The following is a 20602-nucleotide window of genomic DNA, read 5'->3' as shown; positions in this document are numbered from 1 at the left end:
CCAAGGGATTAGGTTCCACAGGTGTAGATTGAGCTATGCTTTCTTTAAATTTAGATTCTCGCCCCATGCTAAAACTAAATATTCAAGGACATGAATTTAATGGGCTACTGGAAACAGGTGCAGACCTTAACATCATCTCTCGTCAAGAATGGCCAAAACATTGGCCGTTACAACAAGCCACTCAAACACTTCGAGGCCTAGGAGTGGCGACTAATCCCCATAGAAGTGCAATGGTATTAGATTGGAAGGATCCTGAAGGATGTGAAGGAAGTATACAGCCATATGTATTGGATCATCTTCCCATAAATTTATGGGGACGAGATGTCCTAGATCAATTAGGTTTGACATTAACAAATAACATCAACCAAAATGCACCCACTATTATGACTAGTCAAGGTTTTAGAAAAGGAAAAAGATTAGAAGAACAAGAACAAGGTATAACAGCACCAATACAAATAGATCAAGGAACGGACAGACATGGGTTGGATTTTCAGAAAGGGCCACTGAAACAATAAAAATTACTTGGAAATCAGAAAGACCAATATGGGTTCCTCAGTGGCCCCTGACTAAAGAAAAGATACAAGCAGCCCATGACCTGGTCAAACAACAATTAGTGGAAGGACATATACAACCTTCTGTATCTCCCCATAATACTCCCATTTTTGTCATCAAAATGAAATCTGGTAAATGGAGATTATTGCAAGATTTAAGAGCCATTAATAATGAGATGGTTATTATGGGACCTGCTCAATCGGGGATTCCCCAATTGTCTGCTTTTCCAAAAACCTGGTACATTTTAGCTATAGATATTAAAGATTTTTTTTTCAATTCCAATTCATCCTGAGGATAGTCCACATTTTGCATTTACTATCCCTGCACTGAATCATGAAGGTCCTGATCAGAGTTATGAATGGAAAGTACTCCTTCAAGGGATGGCTAACAGCCCAACTATGTGTCAAATTTATGTTAACAAAGCAATCCAGCCACTTAGAAATCAAAATCCTGAACTACAAATATTTCACTATATGGATGATGTATTGTTAGCACACAAAGATAAAAACACATTGCTAGAATGTTATGCCACACTTACAAATTTATTAAAAAATTATAATTTAGAGATAGCAATAGATAAAGTACAATTAAATCTTCCAATTAATTATTTAGGAGTTCTATTATCCTCAACCATGGTCCGTCCACCAAAAATTCAAATACGAGTAGATCAACTCAAATCACTTAACGACTTTCAAAAGTTATTAGGAGACATAAATTGGATAAGGCCTTATCTAGGCATACCAACAGGAGATTTGGGACCTTTATTTGATATCCTAAAAGGTCCATCAGATCCAAATTCACCCCCATGTTAATGCCTGAAGCAAGAAAGGCATTAAAAATCATTGAAACATATATGGAAAATATGCATTTGGATAGAATTGATATAAGTTTGCCTTTATTATTTATTGTACTACCAACAAAAAATATTCCTACCGGAGTATTTTGGCAAGAAGGTCCATTATTATGGATACATTTATCTTATTCTCCTAACACTATTCTTACTAGGTATCCTGAGGCTGTAGGACAATTAATACTCAAAGGAATAAAAGCAGCAAAGGGAGTGTTTGAAATTTCTCCCAATAAAATTATTACTCCATATACTATGAATCAAATTGATGAGTTAGCTAATGAGTTAAATACTTGGGCAATAATCATGTGCAAATCTAATGTTTCATTTGATAACCACTTACCATCTAATCCTTTATTGTGTTTTTGGTCATTGCATCCTGTTATTTTTCTAAAAATGACAAGAAAAACACCTATAATGAAGCTCCAAATATATTCACTGATGGGTCAAATAATGGTACAGCAGCAATAGTTACACCTGATCAAACTTTTACATTTTTAGTACCCAAACAATAAGCTCAAAAGGTAGAGCTTAATGCAGTATTACAAGCTTTTGTGATGTTTAAAGATTCTGTATTTAATTTATTTTCCGATAGTCAGTATATAGTTAATGCTATAGTATCCCTTGAAGATGCTGGTAGGATTTCTCCTTCCTCTACTGTTTTCTCTTTGCTTTCCACTCTACAAAGTCTAATCTGGGACAGAAAAGATCCATTCTTTATAGGACATATCAGGGCACATACAGGATTGCCTGGAGCCCTTAGTTTGGGCAATGATTTAGCAGATAAAACTACACATGACATACATATTTTCTCTACACAGAAGAAGCTATAAATTTTCATAAAAAGTTCCATGTCAATGCTAATACTTTACAAAAGCATTTTAAAATAACTAAGGAACAAGCTAGACAAATAATAAAACAATGTCAAAATTGTGTGACCTTTTTACCACAAGTTAATCTTGGAGTCAATCCTAGAGGACTGATACCTAACCATATTTAGCAGATGGACGTCACACACTTGCCAGAATTTGGAAAATTAAAATATTTGCATGTTACAGTTGATACTTCTTCTGGATTTTTGATGGGCTCCCTTCATGCCGGAGAAAAAACTAAAGATATTATAGTTCATTGCTTACAAAATTTTGCCACTGTGGGTGTTCCAAAACAGTTAAAAACAGATAATGCCCTGGTTATACTTCTACCTCTTTTAAACAATTTTTCTCATCATTTGGCATTACTCATATAACAGGAATCCCATACAATCCACAGGGACAAGGCATAGTTGAAAGAGCTCATCAAACTATTAAAATGTACTTATTAAAGCAAAAAGAGGGAATTGGGAAATGGAATATATCCCTCAAAGATAAACTTAATATAACGCTTTTTACTCTAAACTTTTAAAATTTGGATTCATCAGGACTTAGTGCTTCGGAAAGGCATATGTGTCCAAAAAATGTGCATAAGCCCAAGGTACTTTGGAAGGATATTCTAACAGGACAATGGAAAGGTCCTGACCCAGTAATTGTCTGGAGTCGGGGGTCTGTTTGTTTGTTTCCACTGGGAGAACAGCAGCTGATTTGGATTCCAGAGAGATTAACTAAGGTTCTGACCCAGTAATTGTCTGGAGTCTGGGGTCTGTTTGACCTCAAGGTGTCAGCGTCCTGTCTTAGATTGGTACCATTGCAATTGGATCTTACCCGTCACTGACTACCAGTCCAGTATACAGCCACACCTGTGGATAGGTCTTTGTATCAGTGTAGGGGGGTGAGGTTCTTTGCCTCACATCTGTTGGCCCCCAAATTTTAGCTGAACGACCATGACAAGCAGAAGAGAGGAAGATACACCAAGCCAATTGACGGCTCCTTTTGGAAAAATTGTACCACCGATGACGTCATCAGCAAAGATACCCCAACACTACCATAAGTCGCTGCATCAACAGATAGTTCACAATGCATACAGGTGAGTTCACAATGCATACAAGTGATTCATAGTCCAGGCAAGTTCTGCAAGCAGTTCAGTGATGGCTCCTTTTGGAAAAATTGTACCACCGATGACACCATCAGCATAAATACCCCAACACTATCACAAGTGGCTGCACCAGCAGATAGTTCACAATGCATACAAGTGAGTTCACAATGCATACAAGTGATACATAGTCCAGGCAAGTTCTGCAAGCAGTTCAGTGATGACTATTGCAGAAGCTGTAGATTGGTTTTATCTTTGTCTTCACCGGCACTGGGATGAAGATAGGAATTCTGGCAATAATGGCTAAAGAAAAAATTATATAACATTCCAGAAGGCACTAAAGGAAAACAATTTTCTTTCTTTTTTTTTAGAAAACAATTTTCTTAACAATGTACCTTATCTTCAACAGAATTATTAAATATAATGAAAAGGAAAGGTGAAAGTAAACAAACAGATCTGTTAACCTCCTTTTTTGTTCATATATTAAAATAATCCTCAACAGCTGTTTACCCAATTTAAATTAAACCATTTAAATCACGTGAAAAAAATTTGGATCCATTTTTTCATGAGTGCTCATCATATATGATATATGGATATACGTACATTCAAACATATAACACAAAACACAAGTGTGCACACATAATATAATACATACAACACATAACATAATAATAAAGGCCTTATAACTTTTTACAGGTGAAATCTCCATTGCAATGTTTAAAAACTCTATAGTCAAAAAATAGAACTGAAAAAAAAATAGAACTGATCAGCAAAACATTAACCTAGGTCTGTATGAGCTCAAAAAACAAAATAGAACTTCATAATGTGGGAAAGCAATAATAAAATAAAATAGATATTGAAAAAAAGAATCCTAGTTCTGTTGCAGATGTAAGGGTAGCCAAACTGGAGTTCTGGATATCAGCTGTTATGGAATTGAGCTGAATCATCCTTTTTGGTCTGTAGAAATCGCTTTATTTAATCTCTCTGGAATCCAAATTGGCTGCTGTTCTCCCTGTGGTCTATTTGACTCTTGAACCTGAGAAGTTTGTTTCATGAATGTAGATGCTCCATTGTTTGGGGAATATAAATTTATAATTGTTAAGTCTTGTTCGTGTATGGTTCCATTAAGAAGTATGAAGTGTCCTTCTTTATCCCTTTTGATTAACTTTGGCTGAAAGTCTACTTTGTTTGCTATGAGGATGGAAGACCCTGCTTGCTTCCCAAGTCCATGTGAGTAGTATGATTTTTCCAACATTTCACCTTTGTTCTGTGGATGTCTTTTCCTATGAGATGAGTCTCTTGGAGGCAGCATATTGTTGTGTCTTTTTTTTAATTCAATCTGTTAGTCTATGTCTTTTGATTGGTGAGTTTAGACCATTAACATTCAGGGTTATTATTGAGATATGATTTGTATTCCCAGCCATTTTGTTTATTTTGGGTATTTAACATGACTTGGTTTTGCTTCTGGTTAGATTTTCCTTTAGTGTAATTCCTCCCTTTGCTGATTTTCATCATTGTTTTTCATTTTCTCATCTTGGAATACTTTGCTGAGGATATTCTGTAGTTCAGGCTTTCTAGTTGTAAATTGTTTTAACTTTTACTTATCATGGAGGTTTTTATTTCATCATCAAATCTAAAACTTAGTTTTGCTGAATATAAGATTCTTGGTTGGCATTCATTTTCTTTCAGAGCTTAGTATATGTTCTTCCACAATCTCCTGGCTCTAAGGGTCTGGGTTGAAAAATCTGTTGAGATACGAATTGGTCTCTCCGCATAGGTAATCTCTGTCTTGTGGCTTTTAAGATTCTATCTTTATTCTGTATGCTAGGCATTTTCATTATAATGTGCCTTGGTGTAGATCTGTTGTAATTTTGTACATTTGGTGTCTTGTAAGCCTCTTGTATCTGGTTTTCCAATTCATTGTTCATGCTTGGGAAATTTTCTAATATTATCTCATTGAAGAGATTATGCATTCCTTTGGTATGAAACTCTGTGCCTTCCTCTATCCCAATAACTTTATATTTGTTCTGTTGGTGCTCTCCCATAATTCTTGGATGTTCGGTTTATGGTTTATAACTTTCTTCACTGTGTGGTCAACTTTATTTTCCAGATTGTAAACTCTGTCTTCATCATCTGACATTTTTTCTTCCAAGTGATCTAGTCTGTTGGTCATGCTTTCTAATGAGTTTTTTATTTGATTTATTGTATCCTTCATTTCAAGGATTTCTGTTTTTTTTCCAGGGTCTATATCTCTCTCTTGAAGTAATCTTTTGATACCTGTATTTTGCTCTTTTATCTCATTGTTGCAGTGATCATTTTTTGCCTGTATTTGCTTATTTATGTCATTCTTTAATTCACAGATCATTTTAATTATGAACCTTCTGAACTCCTCTGACATTTTATCAACTTTGCTGTTCATAGGTTCTGTTATTATAGTATTCTGGTTTGTTTGGGGGCACTTTCCTCCCTTGTTTTTTCATGTTGTCTTTGTGTCTTATTTTCTTGCAGTGAAGATCTGAGATATCATAATTTCTTCCCTATATTCTTGTAGTACTTGTACAAATTGTCTGTACCTCACCTTGATGTTGAGCTTTCAGACCCTGCTGGTGTCCCTCAATGAATGCTACTGCATCCTGGATCTGGGACCTGTGTAAGTTGGAGGAGATAAATCTGGGCCACTGAATTTAACTCCTGTGGTAGTCTGCTGTCAAAAGGGGTGGTCCTGCACCAGAGGCTAGGCTCTGGCAAGTATCTTCCCTGATGGGAAGGGCCTGAATCAGGCATGCTGTATGTTTGGGCCCTGCAGAGGCCACTGTGGGTGGATCTGGGCATTTGGGCTTGACCTCCTGTGGTAGTCTGGTGGTAGGAAGGGGTGATCCTGCGTTAAAGTCTAGCCTCTGGCAGTGTCTGCCCCCCACCGCAGGAGGGGTGATCTGTGCATACTGAGATCCTGGATCCCACGTGGGCTGGTCTGGTTGGTCTGGGCTGGATCTCGGCTCCCATGGTAGTTTGCTGGTCAGAGGGGGAAGCCCTGCACCAGAGGCTAGGCTCCAGTGAGTGTCTGCCCCACCAGGAAAGGGATAGACCTGGCCTGCTGTGCCCCTAGGCCCAGCAGAGGCTAGTGTGAGTGTATCTCCTTTTTAAAATTCATTTTTATGGTATAGACTTGAGTGTATAACATGATGTTTTGATGTACATACACTTAGTAAAATGTTTTTTGTACTAAAAAAAATGAGCACATCCATCACTTTACACAGACATGTTGGGTGTGTGAGTGTGTGGGTATATGTATGTATGTCTTTGTGTGTGAAGGAATATGTGTCCCTGGAAATTCACACAAGTGACCTTAAGCTACCCCCACAGGCCAGGGGTGGCAGTCTTCCTTTCATTCTTTTGTCTGCTTCTCATTGGGCCTCTTGGTCTTGATTGATAAACACAGTGGTGGCCACTTTGATCAGCTCACTGGCACACTTCCCAGCAAAGCCCTCTAGGTTTTGTAATTTTCAACAGATGTCACTTTGTGGGCTTGTCCCACAAAGGCCGCATTGATCATCCACTGGTTGTCTTGTGCCTCAGGATCAAAGGGAGTGAAAAGCTGGAAGGCCTCACACAGTCATTCCTAGAATTGGCTGAGGCTTTCATCAGGCTTTTGAAGCACTTCTGATATCTTGTTCATGGTTTGGGCTTTTCTTCCCTCTCCTTTAAGGCCTCCTATGAGGGCTTCTTGGTATCTCTTTATCTTGTGGAGGTATTTCTCCTTGTTGGAGTCCCACCCTTTTTCTGTGTTGGGGAATTGGTCCTAGGCCTAGGCTTGGATATTGCCTTGTGCGTTTGGAGCATGTTACTCTAGCCATTTTACAACTTCTTGGGTCACTCATCTGTGCTCCTCAGTATTGAACAGAGATAGAAGGAGCTGGTGGCAGTCCACCCAAGTAGGATGCTATGTCTGGATAATAGGTTGCATCAAATCAATCATGGCCTGGTGCTTCTCTGTATAGGAGGGAGTATGATTCTTCCAACTTAAAAGATTGGTGGAGGTGAGAGGCTGGTACATATAAATGCAATGTTCTCCCAAAACATTTCCCTCTTGGTCAACATATGCAAGTCATCTAGTCTCTAATAGGGGCATCTGGAGAGCTCTTATCTGGATAGTGGCTCTGGTTTTAAGGCAGTTTTCCATTCTGGTCTCAGGGGATGGAGAAAGAGTCTTTTGTTCTGGGGAAGACTCTGGCTCTGAGGAAATCATGGAGGAAAGGGTAGCTGGTGTCAAAGTACCATCATCTGATGCTTCTGAGGATGAGGGGGCTGAGGGGGCAGCCTGTTGTTCCAGAAGTCCTGGCAAAGCTGTGTAGAGTGCCACATAGGGTGGTCAATATTCTTCTGGCTCACTGGGCAAAAGTCTTTTCTGTCTGTTCTCTATCAGGTTCTCTCTGTCTAACTGCCTTCCAATGGGTATTAGAGGCTGCTATCCTCCAAGCTAATATCAGCTTGGACTGTCCATCTAGATAGGATCTCAACCAAATGGGGCTCTTTCTGTACTATTTCTTGCCAGTGATCAATATAAGGGAACTGGTTTGGGTGTCCAGGGATTCCAACAACAATTAAAAGGATCTTTGCAATGACTCTCTCATCTAAAGATCCTTCTGGTGGCCAGACCACACCTAGGGACTAATTCTAATTAGTCTAATTCTAATTCTAATTCACAGAGAATGTGCAAGCTTTGTGGAGTGAGTTTCACCCCATAGTTTCCCTTAAAACCCTTCTTAAAGTTTTTCAACATACATTTCAATGGGTTCAAGGAACTCTGTTTACTTTGTGTGTCTCCCGTGTTCCACCCTGTGTTGGTGTCCCACACTTCATCTATCTCTGGCCATTCCCCTCGCGGGGACTTAGGATCCTCTTAATCTTACAGGTTGGTATTAACCCCCAACCTGGAGTGTTCGCCTAGATGTTGGTTGGTCAAATTCCTCCAGAGACTATATGAGGTGTCCCAGAACCACAGATAGGGGACTCCACATTTGCTTTGGCCCTCTGGTTGGGTGGGAGCCTTTCTCTTTGTCTGTCTCATTCACACACTTTCACACAGATATGGTCAGAGCAAAATATCTATACCATCCAAATCCCAAAAGTTCCACAAATTACAAACCAAAACAGGAGTCACAGTTTCCCCTCTGCTTGCTGAACCTCTACTCAGGGGACACCCTCGTCTGTTTCAGCTCCAAACACTTTGGAGGGTACTGGGGACCCACAGAATTTGATCAAGCCTCTCTTTCACCTGCTTAGGTCTCTGTGGGGCAGTCAGGTGGGCTACCAAAAATTGACCCATGTCCTTACCTATCTAGTCAGGTGGTGCTCCAAGTTCCTAACTCTGGTTACTACTCCTTGTGGATTCTATTGTGCTCTGGGGTGACAGCTCCAAGGTGCCAGATGAGTGATTCCTCCTCCAGTCAAAGAGAAACCTGTGCCCACTCAGGGGAAACTTTGTCTTCTACTGTCCTGGAAAAGCCCACTGGAGATAAAAGAGGCAGAACAGCTGTCTTTACCTTCTCTGTCACATCTGGGTGCCAAAAATGTTGTAAGGTCAGAGGTGATATGAAACCAAGGAATTATTAGGAATCAAATTTATTTGGCTGCAACTAGATTCAGAGGGAAAAGCTTTCACTATAATCAATCAATCCCCTTCCAGTTCAGGAAGATTTATAACTGTATACCCAGTGTATGGGAGGAGAACCTCAGAGGTTCACAATCTACAGAAGTTCACATGGCAACAGGTTTTTTCTTCTCTTTTTGCTCTTTTTGCCTCCTAGGTTAGGCCAGGTTTCACAAAATAACCCCAAGGACATCCTCTCTGCCTGGGAAAGGGAGTTTTTATTTTGTTTTGTGTCTCACCAGCTGCCCTTCAACGACTTAACTCTGAAATGCAAGTGCCTCTGTGAAAGCCTGCGGTTAGTTTTTCTTATCACACTGTGTTTCTCCAGGCATGTCCCCTGTCAAGAGAGTCTAAGAACTACTATGGTGGGGCTTTCTAGAGAAGTTTAATTAAGATTTTTCTATGGAGGAAGGGGTGCCACTACACCCCTATTAAAATATAGGCAAAAAAATGAACACCCCCAACCCAAAATATCATGCAAAAAATCAAACCCAAACAAACGGAACCAATGGAACTCTGGCAAGTGCTGGACATGTGTATTATCTTGGTTGTGGTCATGGTCTCTCAGGTATGTGCATGGGTCAATCTAACCACACTGTGCACATAATTATATGCAGCCATTTTATATTAGTTTTATTCAAGTGCAGTTGTAACTTCCTAGTTTAGAGCAGATCCATCTATTAACTGTTTCTATAAATAATAAAAAGTGTATATATAGTTTTCCTCACTTATCCACAATTTAACTTTCCACAGTCTTAGTTCCCCACTATAAACCATGGCCTAAAAGAAAGGTCTTCATAGGACAGTGGACATTTTGAGGAGAGAGCAGAGAGCTCCAACTCACTATTGCAGTGCACTGTGACAATTGTTCTGTTTCATTAATTATTGTTGCTAATCTCATTGTGTCAATTAACTCTATTGTAGGTGAGTATGTACAGGAACAAGCAAAGTTATGAAGGTTTGTTGGTTTCAGACATCATCTGTGGATCATAGAATTCATTCTTCCTGGAAAGGCGGACTACTGAACATATGTCCATCAAAGGAGACTTTTTCCTTGTGTTTCTTGGCTTGCAATTTTTATTTTCAGCTAATTTGATGTGAAATGTGTGATTATCACCTGCCTTTTGCATCTTCTTTCCTGACCCACCTACTTACTTCCCTCTTCTCTCCCTCACTCTCTCATTGTTTCCTTACTACTTTCATTTGTTTTCTCACACTTTTACATGAACTTATGTGCTTTACCATCCATTATTGTATCCTGAGGCCTAGAGTCTAAAGTCATCTCAGTCAAAGAACCTAAAGACTCAACGCTTTCTCTCAAAGATTTTTCTGGTGGTGCTTAATTCAACCAGAGACCCTTGGACTCTTTCACAGATGTGAAAATGCATAAACAATGGTATGGGCCTGTGCAAGTTCTGTAGCTATGAAGTGAAGGAGCTATGAGAGGCAGCACCTGGGCAAGGACATTAGTTCAGAGGAGAACTGGAGGGAGTATAGGATTTCTGTGGACCTTGAAGAAGTACTAGGACCTTAGTGATGCAATGAAGCAATTCTTACAGAGTGCAAATGTTTGTAATTGATGATATGACACTTTTAATTTTAGTTATGATATAATTTATGTATAAAAACATGAAAAGTTTACAGTTCCAAAGTTACACATATACATTTGGAAAACCATCACACCATCCCAATTTTACAACAATTTCATTAAACCCCAGACTATGCTATGGTACTTTATAGTTAACTAAGCCCCACACCACAACTCAGACAACCCAGATTCTGATTGTTGTTCCTACAGTTTTGTTTTTCTTTTAATTTTTAAATGTGTTTTTATTGTATCTGTTTAAGGTGAGCAGCATATTTTGATATCCATAAAAATAATGAAGTGTTTTATATACTCAAACAAATTAACATTATCCTATCACTTTACATAGAAACTGTGCATGTATGTGGGGAGAGCACCTACAAATTTTCACCATATAACACCAAATCATAAATGATAGTCTTCATGCAATATAGTTCCCTAGATTTATTCATCCTAAAAATATATTTTAAAACATTGACTCGCTTCTTTCTATTTTCTTCCCAACAGTCCTTCTTGTAATTACTTTCCCCCTCTTTTCCTATTTATTAAGCTTTGTAAAAAATATTTCTGCATGTAAATTAGGTCATATATTATTTTTATTTCTGATTGTGCCTTATTTAGCTTAATGACTTCTAATTTCACCCCTGTTGACCAAATGACAATGTATTCTTTATACATGATAAATAGTGTTCCATTGTATTTATGTGTGCCACATTTTCTTTATTCATTAATCCACTGATGGACACTAAAGCTAACAATGTCATGGCTTTGGGGAATAACACTTCAATGAAAGTGAGAACACAGATATCTCTTTGAGGCCCCTATTTCATTTCTTTGCATATTTATCCAACTGTGTTTACTGCATCATACAGTAAGTTTATTTTTAATTGTTGGCAATCATTTATACTGGGATGCATACCTACTATATAAAAGAGTTCTTTTTTCCACATTTTCAACAAGCCTTGATATTTCTCTTTAATTTTTTTTTTAATTTTTGATAATAGAGATGAAACGCAGGGCGCCAGGCATGCTAAGCAACTGCTGTACCACTGAACTACATCTCCAGAACTTTATATTTTGAGATAGCATCTTCCTAACTTGCCCAAGCTGGTATGGAATTTGGGATCTTCCTGCCTCAGCCTCCCCAGTACTGAGCATTATACGCATCTGGTTCCATCTGATCTTTCTCTTTTTCTTTTCTTCTTTTTTTTTTTGATAGCAAGCATCCTAACAGTTTAAAGTGTTTTTCTATCATTGTGTTTTTGAGTTGCATTTCCAGAACAATCTAATGTGTTCCCTTGGAATCTAGGTTTCTTCACTTGAGATTCATTTACATGCTTGTGTGTTCTAGTAATTTCTATTCATTTCTGAGTCACATTCCATTACACGCTTAATTTCTTATTCATTTTCCACTCAAGACATTAGGGCTATGTCCATTATATAGTGGTTAATTATAAAATTGTGTGAATACTCATGGACTTGTGATACATATGGGTTTTCCCCCACCCTCGTAAATAAATAGCCAAGGGTGGGTTTGCTGAGTCAAATGGTTTATTAAATCCTATACGTCCTTCTAAGAATTACGTTCATAAAAATGAAGTGTATAGCTAATATACATAAGAAATTATATACATAAGCATATGTTTCAAAGTATTGGTGCAACTCATTCAGAAATTTTCTATAAAGCAGTATGGCTCTCCATAATGCTGTGGAAAATGTGACATTTTGTATCACAAATAAAATTGGTAGGTGGCCAATTTGACAACAAGAGACTAGAAATAAGTAATTTCAGTGTAAAAGCACCCAGTTTTTCCTTGTGAAGTCAAAGGACTTTAATGGACATGTTCATGGAACACAGCCCACTCCCAGCTAGACACATCAGATGACAGAGACCCTGAGCACTGTAGATTATCCCACAGCCCAGGTCTGCTTTCTCACCCTCTCAACTCTCCTTGAGAGGTGTCACTCATACTTTGTATTGATTTATGATTAACTATTAAAAATGCTATAAAATTTAATTCATGTTAATAACCAGGGAAAGAATTCTGTGTGATTCCTTTATTATGAAGAGGTGCTAAAGGTAGAGAAGTTATATTTTCATGTTCCCATTGTAAAATTTTGTCATCAAATACTTCAAGGCAGAACTCTTCCTAAAGACAGAGTATAAATATGTGGAGCTCTATAAGATAAACCAGAGAGTCTGAATATACTTAACATGCCAGGAGCTTCCACTCATATTGTCTGACCTAATTTTTACAATATCCTCATAGAGTGGACCTCATTGTGGAGAGGTTGCATCTGGGGAAGTTCAATTTGTTGGAAGTCACAGAGCTGGAAGGCAGCATGACTGGGGTGCGCATCTAAAGGGCTCTGGCTCCTATTGCTAAAGTGCCATCCAGACTCTCTAGTCCTAGTGACTTTTTTCTTTTCCATGGCAAATGATTAATTTTTGTAGCATGTCAGAGGTTTTTCTCCATTTGGTTCTTTGTTGTAGAAGAGCTGGAGGCACAGAAATAATTTGAAAAAAAAACTTTGAATTATTTTAATAAAACTTCCTGGATCTCTTGTTGTGTGTATATAGGAATTTGATATAAAATTCACCAGAAATTTACTTTAAATATGAGGAAGGATGGGAAACACAGATTACATTAAGATAACATGATCAGGTTTGTGGTATAGGTCCTTAATATTATTGTTTGTGATCAGATCTTTTTCATGAATAATGCTGATTCTAAGTGTGACTAGAGCTTGAAATATATTTTCAACCCAAAGAAACAAGTAACACAGTTTTATTTGGATGGTGATAAGTAGGAGGATTATTATTAGTGTTGGACGTATTTAGTACAGATAGTATCTTCTGGGGTGATAAAGTTCTGTGTTTTAGATAAGTGAGGCATATAGAAAGGTTGATACCTCTTGTTTCTGAGCTTCCTAAAGTGAGAGTATCATTTGATAGTGTGCCTTTTCTTAAATACAAATGAAAAACAAAGCACTCAAAACTATTATATACATGAAAGTGCAATAGAATTTATATCTTTAAGGTCCTTTGATATATTTTTTAAATAGTCAGTTTCTTACTTTATTTTGGTCTATAATTTTTGAACAGGAGCTAAGATGCTGATTTTTGGTATATCAGAAGTCAAATGACTTCTGATGATGTCAGATGGTGACATATTTGGTAGCTGAAACTATAGGTGGCAACTGTCTTGCTAATCATGTTCATGGCTGAAGGAACACTTGAACTTCTGGTTTTAAGGTACTTGTGCAAAGCAGAGAATCAGAATTTTTTCAGAGGACAGAATTATACACACTCATTGATTAATTAGTATCATGTAAATTAAGAGCAATAATGTTCAACTTGAACTTCTGTAAGAACAAAGTCACATTGGAGGGTGTTGTTTTTATGTTTGTTTGGTTGGTTGGGTTTTTATTTTTAAAAATTTTTAGTGATGTCTCTTTAGGTACCAGAAAGGCTACCTGCCAGCATGTCCTGGCAGCCTAAAATGCCCACAAACCATTTTGTTGAGAAAGACTAGATGTTCTCCTCAAAATCAATGTACCTCTTAAACATGAAGCAATACTCCAGATACCTGGTCTTTCAAGTGAGATAATACTAAATTACAGAATCTATATAGTCTCCTAGAAGGTTCTAGGAGCTTGCATCCCAATTATATTTATGGGCATATGCATGTCTCCTTTCTTGATATAACCTCCTCACTGATTTTTCAAAAAATTAGCTGCCAAATAAACTAACTACAGTTAAATTTAGTCTCACATACTGTTTGGAGGGAATGGATTTGAGCACTAACTAGAGTTTACTCTACCTATATAACCATTTTTTAAGATGATTTCTGACATTCAACAAAGCAAGTTTAAGGTTACTTGAACACTGTGGAAAATAAAAAGGATGTAGTTATATTTATGGCCAAATAATTTCAAATTAATATGTATAAACTTATTTATTCAATTTCTCACTCTCCCCCCAAAAATTCATAATGGATTGTCATTTTGAAATTAGTAAAAAGAAATGAGAAAATGCTCTGGAGTAGAAGAAGACATAGTCTTGCTATGGGTAGGCACAAGATGTTGAGGTAGCTGACATATTCAGTTGGCCATGTTAACTGGAAAATGTCTATGTGTAAATGTCCAAAAGTCAGGTGGATGCATGATTTTAGTGTCCGAGGTCAGCAAAATCTGTCATAATGAACCCATTTGCTCAGTCTTTGTGTTGCTATCTTTATATCTTTGTTTCTCAATGTATAGATGAGAGGATTCAAGGCAGGAGTGATAGTAAAATCAACAATAAACATGTATTTATCAACTGATGATGTGGGGAAAGGCCACATATAGATAAAAATGCATGGAGTGAAAAATAGAACCACCACAGTGATGTGAGCTGACAATGTGCCAAGAGCCTTGGACAAGTCCCCAGAGGAACGTTTCCAGACAGTGACCAAAATGAAGACATAGGAAAGGAGGAGCAGCAAGAAGGTACCTATGGTTAGGATGCCACTGTTGGCAGCAACAACAAACTCAAACTCGGCTGCATCAGAGCATGCAAGCTGTATGATCCTGGGAAAGTCACAACAAAAGCTGTCTATTTTATTAGGACCACAAAAAGGCAAGTTGATAACAAATGAAAACTGAGTCATAGCATGGATCCCTCCCGTTACCCAGCTGATGACTATCAACAGAACACATGTTCTTGGTTTCATAATGGTCAAGTAGTGGAGAGGTTTGCAGATGGCTACATACCTGTCAAATGCCATGGCTATGAGCAGCACCATTTCTGTTCCTCCCAAAGCATGAATGAAGCATGTCTGTGTCATACAGCTTTGGAAGGAAATTACTTTGTGTTCTGTTAACAGGTCTGTGATCATCCTGGGAACTGCAGTGGAGGAAACACCAATATCATTGAAGGACAGGTTGGCCAGCAGGAAGTACATAGGAGAATGTAAGTGAGAATCAACAATTATCAAAAAGACAACGAAGAAATTTCCCAGGATGATCCCTAAGTAGAGCAAGGAGAATGTTATCGTGAGAATAACTCTAGTTTCCCAAGAACCTGAGAGTCCCAGCAGCACAAACTCAGAAACCACAGAGCCATTCAGTCCATCCATTGCTTTGCTGGTAAGAATTGTTTTTAAACCACCTGTGAATATAATATGATGAAGAGTCAGAATTCGTGGTATTAACATGGGCTCCCCATTCTGTGGGTCAAAAAGCCTTCGTAAAAATCATTGAATTCACTAACCAACATGTAAATAAGTAAAGTAATAAAAGCAGCAAATTATTGTGATTCAATTAAAAGAAAATTATACTGTATACTATATGAGAATAAAATAATTTATTTCCTTTTTGCTATGACCAGAAACTTTTGTTATTCTTGCATTTCCTTTTTCTGTTTTTTTTCCTAGACTAAAGATCTCATGTTACCCAAAATGCTCACACACTATTCTGCTGTAATAATCCACAAATTTTTCTTTGATTATTATACATGTCACCAGTGATGCAGATATTTACATGTCAAGGTTGTTATTCACATGATGTCTGGGCATTGACATTGGATAACTTAAGACTAATAAAATGAATAGCTGGTAATGAACGAAAATTTTACTTAAATATTAATGATATTAATACTTATTATTTTCATCCTCCATACAGAGCTTAGGTCTAACCACATCATCATTTTTAAGAACACAAATTTCATATGTAGATATTGTTAAATGAGACCCATTATGTAAATGAAGAATCTGAGTCTTAAATGGATAAGCTCTTAGAGCCAGGGCTTGTACCCAGAGATGTAGGATACCAAAACCCATACTCTTCCACATGGCACAAGGATAGCCCCTTCAAGGCACTCTGGAACTTGCCCAGATATCATTGGATTGTACTTCCTTTAATATCTGTTGACTCTTATCAATGCAGCAAACTATTTAAAACTATTCTATTTAAAAATTAAATGGCTGTAACTGGGACCCTTTCTAATTACTCTTTTCTCTACCCAACCCTTCACTGGTAATCCTTACTTCTTGTTTATTCCATAAATCAAAATAATCCAGTTTGTACAGATGCATTATTTCTTGTGAAGAAATCTGAATTATGAATATTTCATATCATTGTCCATTTTTGGTCATCATTTCCCTTTTTGTCCCTGTAGGATTGAATTATGTTTATCATGACTTTGTTTCTGTAACTCCTTTTGTTTTTGGCTTCTTGGATTTACAATGCTGTTCTCCTTCCTGCCTCTTACCAATGAGATTCCCTCATACTTTTGGCTGAAAATCTCTCAATTTCTAAAGAAATTTCTTATCTCAGATTAGGAACATAAATATAATTTTTCTAATCCTGATGTTATGGTCCCATTACTTTGTCCACTGATTCACTGAACATTGAGCATTTGATGCAAAATCAAAGTTTCATATGGTGCAGGTACTCTATTCATCCATCATTTCATTCATTTAATGCTATTGTTATTCCTAAAGGTACAGCAAGCATGAAGTTCTAAATGTGACAAACTGAAATTTTTGAAAGGAAGCAGGATTCAAAGGGCAAGTTAAGCTAACAAAAGATATCAATAGGCTTTAAATTATTTTTGTAATGAGAAAAAATTGAACATTAGTTTGTTTCATACACTATAAACCTCTTTTTCTATCAATTGCAGCAGAATGCAAACTGACTCTATTACATCTCATTCCCAATTTTTCTCATCCATTTCTTTAAAAAAAAGTTATTGGTGTATAATAATTCAAAAGAGTGGGTTCCATTGTGTCTCATTCATACATGCACGTAACAAAATTCAGACTATTTCATACTATTCTGTACTTCTTGCTATTACATAATGGTCATTTCTCTTCTGCTAATCCTTCATTTATTTGATGATTCATGGGCTATTCCTATTTTTTATTCAATATCAGTCTTACTGATTTTAAATAGTATATACAGATTAAATTTAAATCTGTTCCTTTATTTCAGGAATCCAGAGTATAGTGTCAAGAATTGTATGTAGTAAATACATAGAAAGTTCCATCTCAGCCTTCCTAACAACCTGTCAAACTCAAACTCACAGTCTCTTAGTAGAATACAATGCTTTAATAAATGTCTTAATTATTCTTTCAAATACCTAAGAGTACTCTTTCTGTCTTCCACATTCCTTCTTCAGGGCTCAATTTTTATATCCCTTTGGATTCACTTCAATTCATTTGCTTCCTCCTCATTTATATTGTCATTTTCATTTTTTGCTTTCAATGTATGTATTTTTCCATCTTAACAATTGAAGAAGACATTGTCTCCTTTCTTCCCCCAATTCTGCCTATTCCATAGTCTGTTTTCAGATCTGCTTCATATAGTCAAATGTGATTATTTGTTGTTTCTACTGAAAACTTTGTTGGATGTATTACAAATATATTAAATTTCTAAGGCATATCTCATAAAACCTTGAGAAGTCATCAGTAGAGTTGGAATTTAAAAACTATTTCCATAAACATTTTTTAAGAAAATTAATTAACCAGTTACTGGATAAACTAAAACTGTTTCCCTTCTGTCTATCTTTAGAGAGAAAGAGAGAGAGAGAGAGAGAGAGAGAGAGAGAGACAGAAAATCGGTAGGACAGGTAAAGGGGATTGGGGTGGAGGAAGAAAGGACTGGAAAAGGAAAGAACTGTGGAGTGAATCTGACCAAACTTGTGAACATGCATGCATTATTGTGGCATGGTCTGGGAGGAAAGGTTTGGTGGCTAATATGTTGTTTACATATAAGAATATGTCACAATGAAACTAATTTTCTGCATAATTAAAATGCATCAATTAAAATTATAAATATATATATGCTAATATAATTCCTAAATTAGTGGTGTGATGAAAAGTGAAACCTCCGAAATCAATTTGTGATATACTTACCCACAGCCACCACTACTGGAAACAGGCCCTTGTTGGTGAAGTTCCTTTGAATACTACTTTAAGTCTGAAATGAACTCCAGTTTGTTTTCTGCGGTGAGAATTTCAGTGAGAATGTGTCCTCCTCATTGCAGCACTCCATGTGGAAGGGACTCTGGTGGAGAAACTTTTCAGCTGTTTTAAGTGTAGCCCTGATTACAAAGACTCTCCCTCTCTTTCTCTTGGGGAAAGAGAGGGAGAGTCTTAGCCACCTCCTTTCTCTCAACTTAGTGCTCAAGGGATATGAAAATGTTTGTGTTAGATTCGAGTCACTCTAGTCAAAGAAAATCAAAAGTTAGTTCAAACAGCAAAATGATGTTTAGTATTTTTTCTCTGGTGTGTGTAGGAGGATGTGACATTCTTCTATTTGTTGTGGGTCTCTGGTGTCACATGATTGAAACTTAATGTGTGTTCTGGTGGCAACTCTGAAGGTTAGAGTTCTGCTGAGGGCAGTACTGTCCAACTCAGCATCTCCATGTTGTCATTGTGCTAGTGACCTTAGGGTCCACTTGGACTTATGCTTCCTGTAAGTTCAGAGGAACATTTGGGTCTCATTATTCTCAGTGCTTTCTTCAGTGGAAGTCTGAAGTTCACAGTTTTATTGTGAAAACATACTCTGGGCATTTCTCTCAATGATGAAAAGAAAATGGGTACTGCAATATTAAAGCAGCATATAGAACCAGTATAATTTAATAAGGTTCTTACAATTCACTGGAGACATTTGTTCTGAAGGTGGCCTTAATTTCTCCTGTCATGTTTTTGCTCACTCTTGGATGTAACAACCACCATGTTTGAACTACATCTTCTACTTCTGTTTCTACGTATAGAGTGAGCAGAGCACATACTGTAATCTCCCCATCCATGATTTTCCTTTTGCTAAGAGCCACAGCCAAGTAATATGATGAATGGCATTTTGGGTTGAAAGGTGAGCCAACAAGCCATTGAGATGATATGATTATGTTAAGATCTGCATTCATATGGATATTAACTCCTGCTGTCCACCTTGGCCTGCTACGGGACTCCTGGAGAGTTCCCATTGGTTGGGGAAGTGTGGTAGGAGGGAATTCCAGAGAAGGGACTTCCTGTTGGGGTCCAGGAGAACACTGTGGGTCAGCAATCTTCCTGGGAGCATACGGGGCATTGGCTGCAGTTTCAAAAATAAAGTTTGTTCCTGCTTGCCTGGCTCGTGATTTTGTGCCCAGCCAGACTGCGGCATCCTTTAAGTGATATCAGGTTTCCATTAGCAACCTCAATGTGAGAAAAGGGTGATTAGAATCCAGTAAGACTATTTGAAAAAAAAGGAGATCATATTTATACAATTTTAATTATAATATTTTGTTTTGATGGCTCTGCACAGTGACTATGAAGACACAGTTGTTGACATGAGTCAGTAGTAATGGGACAGCAATTTTTTTTTTAACAATTGAAAGTTTTATTTTTTGGAAGAAATGACCTAGAGAATTCTATGGTTTAGATATAGTTTGTCCACCAAAGGTTCATTTGCTGGGAGCTGGGTCCCTAGTATAGCAATTTGAGGAGGTAGAACCTTTAGAAGTGGAGCCTAGTATAAAGTAATTAGGTTATGAGGACTCCACCCTCATGAATGGGTTCATTCTTGTGGGAGAATTGTCTTGTGGGAATCATTCAGGTCTCCTATGACTGGGTTTTCATGAGTTGGTTAATATAAAGCAAGGCTATCCCATGCCTTGGGCCCCTCTGCATTCTGCCAGTTCCCTTTCTACTTCTCTGCCTTCTGATGCAGCAAGGATGCCCCTCATCAAAACTCTTGTGCTTCTTCTTTGGTCTTTCTAGCCACCAGAATCTAGAGCCAAATAAACCTCTTTTTCTTCATAAAGTACCAAGTCTCAGTTTTTTTACAACAATATCAAAAGAGACTGAGATAAGACAGGGAGAGAATATGAGAACCTAGAGGAAGCTGCAGAATGTTAAAGAGGGAGAAGAGAAAGGAAATTTTTCATTTTCTTCTTCTTTGTCATTATGATATGATCCTATTTTTAACATTTTCTTGAAATTGCATGGAATATTTAACTGATTTTTTATTATTTTTA

At 37.4% G+C, this 20602-nt stretch overlaps 1 protein-coding gene across 1 annotated transcript; it reads right to left on the bottom strand.

Annotated features, from left to right (window-relative positions):
• Positions 1-14783: 14783 nt before the first annotated feature.
• Positions 14784-15719, bottom strand: LOC101956798 (olfactory receptor 4F15). The gene has a single exon (XM_005337164.2). The coding sequence runs from the start codon at positions 15717-15719 to the stop codon at positions 14784-14786; it is 936 nt and encodes a 311-aa protein (XP_005337221.2).
• Between the last annotated feature and the right edge of the window lie 4883 nt (positions 15720-20602).

This window comes from Ictidomys tridecemlineatus, chromosome 5, assembly GCF_052094955.1.
Source record: "Ictidomys tridecemlineatus isolate mIctTri1 chromosome 5, mIctTri1.hap1, whole genome shotgun sequence".
NCBI lineage: Eukaryota > Metazoa > Chordata > Mammalia > Rodentia > Sciuridae > Ictidomys > Ictidomys tridecemlineatus.
The sequence above is the reverse complement of the archived record's forward strand: the minus strand, read 5'-3'. Positions and strand labels throughout refer to the sequence as shown.

Bases quoted from the DNA above. Each gene is read 5' to 3' on its own strand.
- LOC101956798 (XM_005337164.2), bottom strand. From the start codon at position 15,719: ATGGATGGACTGAATGGCTCTGTGGTTTCTGAGTTTGTGCTGCTGGGA.